Source organism: Cotesia glomerata, linkage group LG5, assembly GCF_020080835.1.
Source record: "Cotesia glomerata isolate CgM1 linkage group LG5, MPM_Cglom_v2.3, whole genome shotgun sequence".
Taxonomy (NCBI): domain Eukaryota; kingdom Metazoa; phylum Arthropoda; class Insecta; order Hymenoptera; family Braconidae; genus Cotesia; species Cotesia glomerata.
In genome coordinates this window covers 3823830-3838124 of record NC_058162.1, presented here as the reverse complement: position 1 = coordinate 3838124, position 14295 = coordinate 3823830, and the positions used below count along the sequence as shown (strand labels likewise).

At 26.4% G+C, this 14295-nt stretch overlaps 1 protein-coding gene across 3 annotated transcripts in view; it reads right to left on the bottom strand.

The window, feature by feature from the left end:
• LOC123265923 overlaps positions 1–13214 on the bottom strand; it is a 41179-nt gene extending 27965 nt beyond the window's left edge. For 2 of the 3 annotated variants that reach the window (XM_044729910.1, XM_044729907.1), the window contains exon 1: positions 3020–3555. In XM_044729910.1, coding sequence (XP_044585845.1) covers positions 3020–3028 — 9 coding nt within the window. In that variant the 5' untranslated portion in view covers positions 3029–3555. Of the gene's footprint in view, positions 1–3019; positions 3556–13202 lie in introns of those variants that run through there. The other variant, XM_044729909.1, reaches the window with a different exon arrangement.
• Positions 13215–14295: the final 1081 nt, after the last annotated feature.

Genomic DNA, 14295 nt, shown 5'->3' with positions numbered 1-14295 from the left:
TAGCCTAATAATTAATAAAAAAATTAAAAAACAGCTTTCCGGGTTATTTAATCAAATAATTAGGTTTGAAAATTGTAATTTTTACATGTAGGTAAATGGAGATTCCACCAGCCGTGTATTTGGTTAAGAATTTAATGCAATTAACAATTTAAAAAAAATTTTATTTTCATTGAATTTGATTGAAAAAATAATAAGCTTTCGATTAAAACAATAAAAAAAGTAGCTTTCCGAACGTATTACGGATATATTTTATATTTTTTATGAAAAATCACTCGGAATTTCCGTTCTTTAAAGTCTTGTATTTGATTTGGCAACACCGCTTGCGCAGTTACTCGGCGCATAAGTAACCGCGGTTTTTTAAATGCTAGAAGATCTTAGTCATTTTAGTTAGACAGTAAACATAAATAAATTTGAAGGTTAGGGACACTCTTGCGGTGTTGTCAAGTGTATACCGGTAATTCAGAGTGCTATATTTTTTATTAGTCAATTAAATGTTAATAATTATTTAATGAGTAAATTTTTCGAAAATTTCCTCAAAAATGTTATTAATTAATTTAAAAATTAATTTTAAGATACATAACAAAAATATTTCTACGTATTATTTTTTTATAGACATTCTTTTCACTAGGAGGGTACTTGGATCTCCTTAAATAATGTATGTAAGAGCAAAGTATTTCAAGCGACAAGTGCTCAGTGAGCCAGAGGCAAGGTCGTAAAGGCTAGTCTATCGCCGCGGGGTTTTTATCAGTAAAATATATTGACTCCTTACTACTCAGATCTTAGATGAACATGTATAAAGACATTAAGCTGTAAATATAAATAACGGTTGTGAATTAGTCTCGACATTTTATTTTTATTGAATTAACGACGAGCTATTATTACTTCCGATGTAATCATTTTTGATTTATCCATTTATATTAATTATAATTACAATTATTAATATATATTAACTGAGCAGAAATAGACAACCAAACGTTTAGTTTCTTTAACTTTTTATTGCAAGTCATTACTCTGCGATTAAGATAACTTTCTTCATTAATTTACTTAATGACTTGGATAAATTTATTGCTCGGATATTTTCAATCAAATTACTCTTTATGTATCTTCAATTTTTTTCTTCTTACATTTGAATTTTTAAGTTTGATTTTTTAATGAAAAGTCAAGAATTTCTCAATGTAACAATGCTAAATTTGTAGTAAAATATTTTATTTTGCAACTTGTATGTACTTGTGGTATTATCACAGTAATCACATACTCACGACTGGATATCCCGCAAAAGTTACTTTATTTTATTTAACTGTGTGGTAGATACTGTATCGCAAGTATTACAAGTATCAGTAACATTCAAGTGTCGAGAGTCTTGACACTTGTTGGGAATGGAAATCAACTATTGAATTCCTTTCATACTTTATTTAGCTTCACAACTATTGTTATTATTTTTTTTTCTATAAAAATCTTTGAAAAAAAAAAAAAAATTTTCAATATTCATAAAAACGATTAAAAATATTTTTTTCATAAGAAATTTCATAATTTAATCGAACATGTAAACGCTTATAAAAAAAAAACAATAGAATCCGTTATCATGCACAGAAAAAAAATTTCTTGACTGGAGAACAAAATTCTTGGCTCAAGAAAATTTTCGGATGTCTGAAAGAAAACCGAAGTGTGTTGGCCGAAGTAAAAATTTTTCTTTAAATTCCATTCTCGGTGGAAGTAATTTTTTCTTAATTCAAATTATCATAAATACTTGATATAATAAATTTTTATATTTGATCAAGATTTTTAGATACTTTAGGAAAGCAGCGCCACCTACTTCAGCTGAGAAAAAAATTTTCTCACCTTGAGAAAATTTTTCTCTTGAATATTTGGAACCCATTTTATATTATTTTAGCGTGCAATTATACATATTGAATGAAAAAAAATGATGAAATATTATTTGATCTTGCCATTTGACATGTTAATCAATAAAAATATTAATGAAAATTTACTTCTATCTTTATATTTAATTTTTTGGAGCAAGAGAAAAATTTTCTTTAAGACAAGAAAATTTACTTCTATCAAGAACTAAATTTTTTGGAGCAAGAGGCTGAATTTTCTCAAAACAACAAGATTTTCTTGACTTAAATAAATTTTCTTGGATCAAGATACGTATTTCTTAAAGCAAGAGAATCTTGTTGGAATAAGTGAAATTTCTTGTCAAAAAAATTTTTTTTTCGCTCAAAAAAATAATTATGAAAAATATTTTCTTGGCTCGTGAACCTTTCTCTGCCTGTTAGAATAATATATTTAAAATAATCCAAATAAATTATGACAATTTTGACCACATTATTTTTATAAATTATTAATAAACTAGCTAGTTAATCGAAAATACCCATTAATAAAACCAAATAAAAAATAACTCATAAGAAAGGCAGTACTAGCGAGTGAAAAGGAAAGAAATATCAAACTAGATAACCCGAGCAAACTACCTTGAAATCCTTTAAAAAAAAAATAATTTTCAATATTCATAAAAAATATTTAAAATATTTTCTTCACTAAAATTTCATAAATTAATCAAAAATGTTATCGCTTATAAAAAAAGCAGACTCCGTAACCATAAAAAAAAATAATTATCAATAATAGACAGCAATTATGTGATGATTACGCATATTACCGCTCATAATTAAAGCAAAAAAAAAAAAAAAAAACGAATTTTCATAAAAAGTAAAACTAAACGATGATCAAGCATGAGCGCTTTCCTCTTAAGCGTTTTCACTGAACAATTCAGTCTATATATAATGAACATAGGTACCCGCGACACGCGTTATCTCTGCTCGCGAAACTTTTATCCCGCAAAACCGCCGATGCATTCAATCGTATCGAAACCACTAGATTTTCCTCTTAACTCTTTTCTGTTTCTCTTTACATTAAATCTAATCCTATATATTAACTAATTAAACAAATAATTAATTAAAAAAAAAAAAAAATCACATATCACATTTCACATTTTCACGATAACAATTAAAAAAAAAATACTTACAAGTCTCATGGCTCCTTTTTGATAAAATAAAAACAGTTTTTTAAAAAACTTTACGAACCACAATTTTTAAAAACAATTAACAAAATGTTATAATAATAATTATTATTAACGAAGAACAACAACAATTGTAAAAACAACAGGACTAATTAATTAAGAATACAAATGATAGCTGTCCAGGTGCAGGAGTCCTGTCCCGCGTCAGTTTCGCTCGTTAACTGTCGAGTAATACCACGCGTTGGATTTAAGTTAAAGAGAGAAAGAGGTTTTGTAGTACCCCGAGCTCTGTACTCAACAAAGTAAGTGTTCGATTCGAATAAGTTACAGGGTTAAGGAGAAAGAGTAGGACTCTGAGGGGGGGCTCCGGCACCAGGATTAAATTGTAAGCTTTAGTCCAAGTCCTGTTTGTTATTATTATTATTATTATTATTGTTATTTTTATAATGGGTTTAAATTAAATATTTAATAGAGCAGCGAGGACTGTGTTCTATTGTAGGTGCTCACTTGTTTGAGGTATTTCTTCAAATGCGAAGAGGGGATTGATGCTTGGATTTATATCTTGGGCTGGAGGTCGCGAACCCTCTTACTCTCCGGCTGAATTAATACGGGATTAAATTATAATAAAGTTGGTCCTCGAAGAACGCGGACGGTCAAGGCGACCCTTAGGACCTTGGTTCCAACACTCCATTATAGTTACACACAATACGCTTAAATGAGTTGGAGTTAATGTCTGTGTAAATGAGGAGGTAATTAGTATAAGAAATTCTATACACAATATAATAGTGATAATATTGATCTGCAAGCCACCGGAAGAAAATGATAGTCAAGGTTTTAGCTACTCGTTTGTTAATCACGTTTTTGCATCTTTGTTTTTTGTTTACTTGTTACGGGATTTGTTGGTTATTATAATTAGTATTAGTATTAGTATTTATGTATGCTTTGGGTAATATCTGTGGACGTCATGTGTGGGCGTGATTGATTTGACGGACAAACGATAATTGTTTGTGGTTAATTATTCGATGGCATTGTGTCAGCGACGTGATCAGTGACATTTGTTAAGGTTTGATAATGGATGAGTTGCAACTAGAGACTCGAGATCGTTTGGAAATATCGGAATTGATGCAAGAGATGGATTATTTAGTTAGTAGATTGTTTGATTTTTAGATTGGAGGGTGATTAATCAAAGTTGGGTAAGGAGTTTTTGATTGAGATGAACTCGTGAAAAGTTTTGTGATTTCATTTTTTATTTGTGACGAATTTTTAAGTAAAATTATTCTTTGATTGATGTAAATATTACAGTATTGAAAAATTGAGTAATTTTTTTCCTAACACTGAGAGAAAAATTTTATTTTGAAAAATATGGAAATTTTCAAAATTTTTTTTTCTGAGCTGAATTTTATTCACAGTAATTTTTTTGTGAAAAAAATTTTGTTTGAAAATTGGAAAAAAACAATTTTAGATAAACAACTTGAGAATTTTCATTCAACATTTTTTTCCCAAATCTAGACAATTTTTTTTTAAACTTGACTTCTGTGAGAGTATTGTAATTTTTTAATACTATGTCTAGCCATAGATTTATTAATTAAATTTTTCATTTTTATAGATTACAAGTGGTAATAATGATAAATGGACGTTATTATGTATACATTAAGTTATAGCTTTATCAATGTGAGTATGTAAAAATAAAAATGGAGGTTTAAACTAAAAATATTCGTTAATAAAAATTTCTAAAATAGCCTGGTATGAAAATTATTTAGATCAAGACATATATGGTCATATATGATCATATATGGACATCAAAAAATTATATATCGTGTTACTAATCTCAAAAGAGTGTATGTCAAATTCTACGCTTTTTGGTTCTACCTAAAAAGTTAAAAATGTGTATAAAAAAATGTTATTTTTATTTTCAAATTATTTGCTTTAAAAATTAAACGTTTTGAACAGGTTATTAAGCTATCATGCATTGACTTATTATTCAAGCAACAAAATTTATTTGTGGTGCTGAATTTGTGGCTTTTTTGTTGCTAATTGATTGCTCCATTTAGAATTTTGTTGCTTGTTTAGATTCCGAGAAATCAAAAATAATATACGTCCAAGATGGAACGAGTCCATGATAACTTGATAGACCTGTTTTGAACTTCGGGTTGTAAAAATTGAAAATTAAAAAAAAAAATTCTTTTGAGACGCCAAAACTTCAAAATTAGTAGAAAAATTAATTTATGAAATTTATCTTAATAATTCTTAATTTAACTCAATAATTCTTCATATTTTCGAAAATTTTCAATATTCATATCCAGAAGTTAAAAACGAAAAATTTTATACATGTCTCCTTTTGGTTTAAAATTTTTTTTTTGGAGCAGAAAAAGCGTAAGTCAAAAAAAATTTTCTTTTTCATTTTTGTCAGTTAAAAATTTCACCCATTTTAAAATTGATTAAAGAAAATTAAATTTTTATTGAATTAATTATTTTAAAAATCAATGCATCAACAAAATTAGCGTAATTAATAATTGTTTACTTCATAGATAATTAATTTTTTGGTCACGCAGCTGCTGCTCTCTGGTACTACATATTATACATAGTGGCTAATTAAGGTTTTCGGTGGTTGATTAATGTGTTATTTAATAAATAAAAAATTTCAATAATTTAATTAAAAAAATTAAAATCATTGATTTTTTCACTAAAATAAGTGAATAATTAAAATAATGCCATAATGAATAATTGAATTTAAAATAAAAAATGTAAAATTATAAAATTGATTAATTCTTAACCCTGGCAACAATTAAAGAGTGACTAAACTTGTGTAAATAATTATCCATTGTCTTTATCTCATAACAGTACCTCGATCACCGCCTAAGTCTATTACGTAGGTTATAATATAACTTATAAGCAAATATATATTACAAGTTATAATATTGTATACATAACATAGATTCTGAACGTATAGAGACCGATCTCAATGTCATTTGGATCCTGTGACAGTCACCAGAGCACCTGGAATCCGGATATTAAACCCCACACATAAATTGATAAATGTAAGTAAACAATCATCCGACAAGCAAGTAATTCGACATAAATATTAATAAAACAACAAAAGTTGTGATAAATAAATGAATAAATAAATAAAAGTAAATGATTATTGCTCGCGTAATATCTCCCGATAATAAATCTTTAAGACGTCATCTTTAATGATTAATTTATTACAATTTACAATATGTATGTTACCATTGTGTATTAATATTTATATTATTGTAAATTTCTAATTACCAACAACCAGTACACATTTTATTGAATTAATTGTTAAACAAGTTCTCGGTTACATTAATTTTTATTTTATTCATATTATTCGTTGTTTTATTACAAATCTATTTATTTTTTTGTTCATTTAATTTTCTCGGTGGTTAATTGCATAATTATAAATAGTTATGCAGAACGTGATTGTAATCAGGAGTACTATTGAGGACCTCACGTTATTATTTTATGTGTATGTATATTTGTTGAGCAGCAAATTAAATGCTAGAGCACGATTACTAGGTTGTATGTCGCGCTTGTAGTCTGTATACAGCTCAGAAGAGTGAAAGTAATTATCAGAACAGAATGCTTCCGTGATCCTCGACATATAATCAATTTGGCATGCCACTGAATTAGCTCACAATATCTTTTTTTTAATTATTTTTTTCTTAACAATGTGTAATTATTAACTGCAACAGTTGGTTTTTTAAGTATAATGGTAATGATAATGCTCCGTTTTTTGCTATTAGTATATGTATATTGTATCTCGTATCAAGGCAGCGGTTTCTTAAGTGTCTTTTTTGTCGGCTAAAGTGGCCATCAATTTACATGTTTATATACGCTGACCAGAAATGGATAAGATAATTTTGGTATTGTGATTAAGAAAAATTTTCCATACACTGATAGAAGAATTTATTTGTATTAAAAAATTTTTGTTAATAGTTAACAAATCATTTATTAGAGACCATTTTTTAGTATTAAACAAATATTTCTTAGCATTTAAAATGATTTATTTGTATTTAATAAATCTGATATTCATTTATTAAATATTAATAAATCTTTTTAAATACTAAAAAATATTTGTTAAGGACTAAAAAGCGGTCTCTAATAAATGATTTGTTAAATATTAAAAAATATTTTTAACTATAAACAAATCCTTCTATCAGTGTACATGATTCGTGATTTAATCAATTGAAATTGCGGGTTAAATATTAGAGATACGGAAAAATTATTAGATTTTTTTTTAGGAAATTTAATTTTCTTAAAAAAAAAGTCCCATCGGATTTTCCCAATTTTTGATCCCGTAGCCAAAATTTGAATTTATTTATTTAATAAATTTATATGCCAAGGCTTAGCCGAATAGCAATAATACGAAGTTTAGATACAATTAATGAGTAATAACTAAATAGTGTATACAGTAAGCAAATTTTCGTCGAATTTGACACAAATATTTGTGGTACTGACTGTTTTTTTTTACATAAACTAATGTTAATTCTGGATTCTAGTGTGTTAAATCAACATATGAGAATGTAAAATTCTACACACTAAAGTGTAATATTCTACACAAAAATGTTTACACTTTACACAATGACGAAAAATTTTTTACTATGTAGTTAGATAATAAAGCAGAAACATTATAGTACAATGCAATACAATAAATTAAGTAAGTAACATATGAGTAAATTAAAGAAGAATTTGAATTTAGATTCCAAAAATGACGCTGTAGAAACTGTCCCTTGTTTTTAAAAGGTATAAATTGAAATTTTGAGTTAAATTTTAGATACGGAAAAATCAGCTGCTCAATTTTAAAACACAGTAACTGCAAAATTTTTATATCTGATTTTTTTTTAGTATTGCTGCATTTCTTATAATTTGTAGACCATAATTTCAAGTATTTTTTCTTATAAATATTTATATTCAAGTATTCTTTTTTCATAAATCAAATTTTTTATCAATTTGGCGCGCAAACTTTTTTTTAATAAGAAAAATTTTTAAAAATCTTAAAATTGTCAGTTACTGTGTTTTGAAATTGGGCAGTCGAAATTATAAGAAATTTTTTTTATAGGAACTTCAATTTTCTACGAAGTTCTCATCAATTTTGCCGAATTTTGATCCTTTAGAATTTGAATTTAAAATTTAAAAAATGACGTCATAGAAATTTTGATTTCAAAAGTTTTAAATTGAAATTTCAGTTAAAATATTACAGTTACGGAAAAATTATGAATTATTTTTCCTGTAAAAAAAAAAATTTTAATAATTATTTACAAGTGGGGCCCACCATTTTAAATTTCATTTTTTTGAAAATTTTGATTTATTTTTTTTTTGAAAAATACATAAAAGAAATAAACAAAAAAAATAAAAAGTTGATTATCACAATTTTAACAAATTTTCAAAAAAATTTATAAATTTTTTAGAAAATTGTGATATTCAACTTTTTTTTTTTAATTTTTCAGTTTTTTATGAACTTTTCAAAAAAAATTATCTTAAAAACATCAAAAAAAGATAAAATAGAAATTTAATCCAAAAACATGGGAGCCAAAATTTTTCCCAACTTTTAAAGGAAAAAAAAGCTATCGAAATCTTTATTTATTTCTTTCACGATATTTTTTATCATAAAAGCACCATAAAAATAAGCCGAATAAAAAAAAATTGAAAAATGTTTATTTTTCACCTAGATATGGCCAAAAATAGGGTGACCCGATTTGTAAATAATTACCAAAATTTTTCTTTAATTTATAATTTTTCAGAAATATCCTTATCAATTTTATCATATCTCTACTCCTTAAGCTAGAATTATAATTAAAAAAAAAAAATAAATAAATAAAAATTTTCGTAACATTCCTCTTGAAATATATTATCATAAAAAAATCTTTGATATTAAAATAAAGTGTCTTATGTAACTAATTATTATTTATTAAATTTTTATTTCTCAATACAATAAATCATTTGACACAGATCTCGAGTATAACTATATAATTTCGTCAATTAAAAGCATTATTGAAAGACGTGTTATTAAATTACTAATCAAGTTAATTAATAAATTTTCAATTTGAATTACAATAAAAAAAAAACATGAATAGCAATTAACAACGGTGACAAGGCATTTTGATAAATTTCTCTCAACGACCTCGCGGATACTGGTCACGCCGAATTTAGAAAATATCTGTTATAAATAAAATAATTCGACAATGTTTATAATAAATAATAAAATAGCCGATTATTTTATTGCCAGTCCTTGATTTCTTTCAGCCAGTTCCAGTCTTAGTTCGCTAATGATAAGTGAATTGACTTTTTTTAATTTTCTTAATTGACCGGTAGATTGATATAGACAACAACAATAAGCTGGTTATGTTGTAAGTTAAAATTTATAATAATATTTCATAGAACATCGGTATAGAAGCCAAGGTAAGCTGCTAATTGGTATTAACTTAAAGTCAATGGGCATAACCTAGATTTTATTCCGCGAGAAATATTTTCCGCCCTTGGACAGAAAATCGGAAGTTATGTCTCTTAATTGCCCGGAGGAACTAATACGCTTCAATCAATCTTATTTATTACTTTCATGCCCATGAAAATTAGCTCTAATTTATTGCGATTATAGTAATAGTAATTGTAATAATGGATGTAATAAGGCTTTTAATTCAAAAAAATTGCCAATTAGTCGGTACTCACTTCCGATGCCATTTTATTCAGTTCACGGTTACGCCCATTTTAAAGTATGATCATAATGAAGGTGATAATTATTCGTTTTGTTGAGAAAGTCAATGTTAAATTATGTGATGATGATGATGATGATAATAATAATAATGAAGCAATTAAACGTAGAAATGTACAATCACGTATAAACAAGGTTTGTTGATGATTACCTTCGATGATTACTGGTGAATGCTACTCTAATGATATTATTTATTATTTAAAAGGTTTATTTATAAAAAAAAATAATGATAAAAATATAATTTAGAAATTTAAACTTGCACGCTTTAAGTGCTCATTACTGGTGATTTAAAATTTTTTAATTATTTTATATTAAACGTCAGAAAAAAAATTATCTACTGCACATAATACAAAAAATAATTTTTTATTTTAATTTCATAGGATTTAATTTTATTTATAATTTAATTTTGAAGCTTTTTTTTATTTTTTTTTATATAAATTAAACGCTTTATTTCGTTCCGATGCATGAATCTAAAAAAAAAAACGATAAAGGCTATACTACCTGTAGTAAACTCGCAAAACAATTTTGCATCTTATTAGTTTTTCAAGATGTATTTATAAAAAAATTTTTACATAATACTTTTGAAAGGACAGAGAATTGCTCCAATTACCATTCAAAAAAATTAATTATAACTAAACAAAATAATATTAAACTGTAATTTTTATTCTGTAACTTCCCAGAAGCCAGTTGAAGAAATTTAGAAATAAACTAGCAACCTTGCAGTCACTATGTGACTTGTGAACTATGAATAATTAAAATATTGCTTTGTTAAATAATGACTTTTGTTAAATTGCACTGTACTTTCTTAAATATTGACGCTTTTAAAAATATAAGCTCATCCCGATGTTACACTCATCAAGAGCTTTCATTTGAGTACCCACATGCATTTTTATATATTTTTCATATATACATATATATAATATATATATAAATATAAAAAAATGATGTGGGTACTCAAATGAAAGTTCTCGATGAGTGTAACATCGGGATGAGCTTAAATCTTTAAAAATGTCAATAGCTCACAAGATAGAAGGTCATTTCTTAATTATGTTAAATTGCCCTGTACTTTCTTAACTATTGACGTTTTTAAAGATATAAGCTCATCCCGATGTTACACTCATCAATAGCTTTCATTTGACTACCCACATGCATTTTTATATATTTTTCATATATACATATATATAATATATATAAATATATGAAAAATTGATGTGGGTACTCAAATGAAAGGTCTTGATGAGTGTAAGATCGGGATGAGCTTATATCTTTAAAAATGTCAATCGTTTACAAGATACAAGGTCGTTTTTTAATTATGTTAAATTGAACTGTACTTTCTTAACTATTGACATTTTTAAAGACATAAGCTCACTCCGACAATACACTCATCAAGACCTTTCATTTGAGTACCCACATGCATTTTTGATATATTTTTCATTTATACATATATATAATATATATATATATAAATATAAAAAAATGATGTGGGTACTCAAATGAAAGGTCTTGATGAGTGTAAGATCGGGATGAGCTTATATCTTTAAAAATGTCAATAATTTACAAGATACAAGGTAGTTTCTTAATTATGTTAAATTGCACTGTACTTTCTTAACTATTGACATTTTTAAAGATATAAGCTCATCCCGATGTTACACTCATTAAGAGCTTTCATTTGAGTACCCACATGCATTTTTATATATTTTTCATATATACATATATATATATAATATATATAAATATATGAAAAATTGATATGGGTACTCAAATGAAAGGTCTTGATGAGTGTAACATCGGGATGAGCTTATATCTTTAAAAATGTCAATAGTTCACAAGATACAAGGTAATTTCTTAATTATGACCAATTTTATAAATAAAATTGATTTTTCTTTAAGTTATGGTGTTTACCCTTTCATAAAGACTCAAAAAATACACATCATCAACAATCAAATCCACTTTTTTTATGTAAGTATAGCAATGAATTAATTCAAAAAAATTTCATATCATTTATCTTTCTAATCGTGTGATTTTTGTATCGTTTATATCTAAATAATGATTGCCAGGTCATATTTAATGTGAAGAACATTAAGATCTTTATTATTAGGCAGTAATAAAGTACACCTTATCGCTTGTGCTTAAGGCATGCAATTATAAAAATAACATTCACGTTATCATCGACAAATTTTTTTTCTAATGACGTCAGAAATTTAATTTAATAACCCCATAAAACAATATTATCTTGGTAGGGTGCAAAATTACACGTTGTGTAGGCGTTTAATGCGTTAGATATCCAAATAGACATGTGGTATATACATGTACCACAATTTTTTCCTCAATAGTTGAATGTAAAAATCTAAAAACCGTACCGAAGAAAACTTAATATGTTCGATGAAACGTGTCGGAACTAGACGTGTGTATTTAGTATGTTCTGTACCTACCCATGGTCACATATCACATACGTGGGGTCTGAAGTAATGCATAATAGCATATAGCATATACCCGCTATGTTCTCTTGTAGGTTGTAGTTTGTAGTTGTACGTACCATGTACCATGTACACCACTATAAATACTATTACTATTACCATTAACATGGTGTTGAGTGTGTGAGCATAAACAGACATTCGCATGGATTATTTCGTAATTATTACGGCCATCGATGTCCTGTTACAACATATCATTACAACCAAATCTTGAATCTCGGGGTTTTGCTCTCAAGAGGTTGCTGTATATATTTATACATTTTTTTTTTATTTTTACTAAATATATTCAGTAAGTTTATCTAGCTTGCGATTAACTTGTTCTGATATTAGAATTAATTAATTAATAATTATAATTATGATTATAATTTTATATAATTGTGTATCAATGTAAGTGCATATAACTTATAAATTTATCGGATTAAACGATCGGAATTTTGCGGGAGGTTATACTTTAAAAGACATAGTTATTTATTTTGATAGAAATTATGTTGGATTATTTATTGAGTCACGTGAATTAATAGGAAAGTAATGCCCTTTCCAATTACTGTTTACGGTGATTTATTTATTTTTTGTTTATTTATAAGATAACATGTTGATCGTTATCGATTCGAGCTTATATCACTTTAATAATTATTCTTAAATTTTAATTTATTTTTATTACTTAATAAATTTTACTAAAAGATATACTTTACAAAATCATCAAAAATAATAACTACCAACCTTGCAGTCACTATGTGACTGCTTTGACTAGTGAACTATAAATAAATAAAATTTTGCTTTATTAAATAATGAGTCGTTAAATTGCACTGTAATTTTTTAACGATTGACGTTTTTGAAGTTATAAGCTCATCCCGATGTTACACTCATCAAGAGCTTTCATTTGAGTACCCACATACATTTTTGATATATTTTTCATATAAACATATATATAAATATATGAAAAATTGATGTGGGTACTCAAATGAAAGGTCTTGATGAGTGTAACATCGGGAAGAGCTTATATCTTTAAAAATGTCAATAGTTCACAAGATACAAGGTCGTTTCTTAATTATGTTACATTGCACTGTAATTTTTTAATTTTTGACGTTTTTAAAGATATAAGCTCATCCCGATGTTACACTCATCAAGAGCTTTCATTTGAGTGCCCACATGCATTTTTATATATTTTTCATATATACATATATAATATATATAAATATATGAAAAATTGATGTGGGTACTTAAATGAAAGGTCTTGATGAGTGTAACATCGGGATGAGCTTATATCTTTAAAAATGTCAATAGTTCACAAGATAAAAGCTCCTTTCTTAATTATGTTAAATTGCACTGTATTTTCTTAACTATTGGCATTTTTAAAGATATAAGCTCATTCCGATGTTACACTCATCAAGAGCTTTCATTTGAGTACCCACATGCATTTTGATATATTTTTCATGCATTTTTGATATATTTTTTATATATTCATATATATAAATATAAAAGTATATGAAAAATTGATGTGGGTACTCAAATGCAAGGTCTCGATGAGTGTAATATAGAGGTGAGCTTATATCTTTAAAAATGTCAATCGTTTACAAGATACAAGGTCGTTTCTTAATTATGTTAAATTGCAATGTACTTTCTTGAATATTGACATTTTTAAAAGTATAAGCTCATCCCGATGTTACATTCATCAAGACCTTTCATTTGAGTACCCACATGCATTTTTGATATATTTTTCATATATACATATATATAATATATATAAATATATGAAAAATTGATGTGGGTACTTAAATGAAAGGTCTTGATGAGTGTAACATCGGGATGAGCTTATATATTTAAAAATGTCAATAGTTCACAAGATACAAGCTCCTTTCTTAATTATGTTAAATTGCACTGTATTTCCTTAACTATTGACATTTTTAAAGATATAAGCTCATTCCGATGTTACACTCATCAAGAGCTTTCATTTGAGTACCCACATGCATTTTGATATATTTTTCATATATACATATATATAAATATATAAATATATGAAAAAATGATGTGGGTATTCAAATAAAAGGTCTCGATGAGTGTAACATCAGAATTAGCTT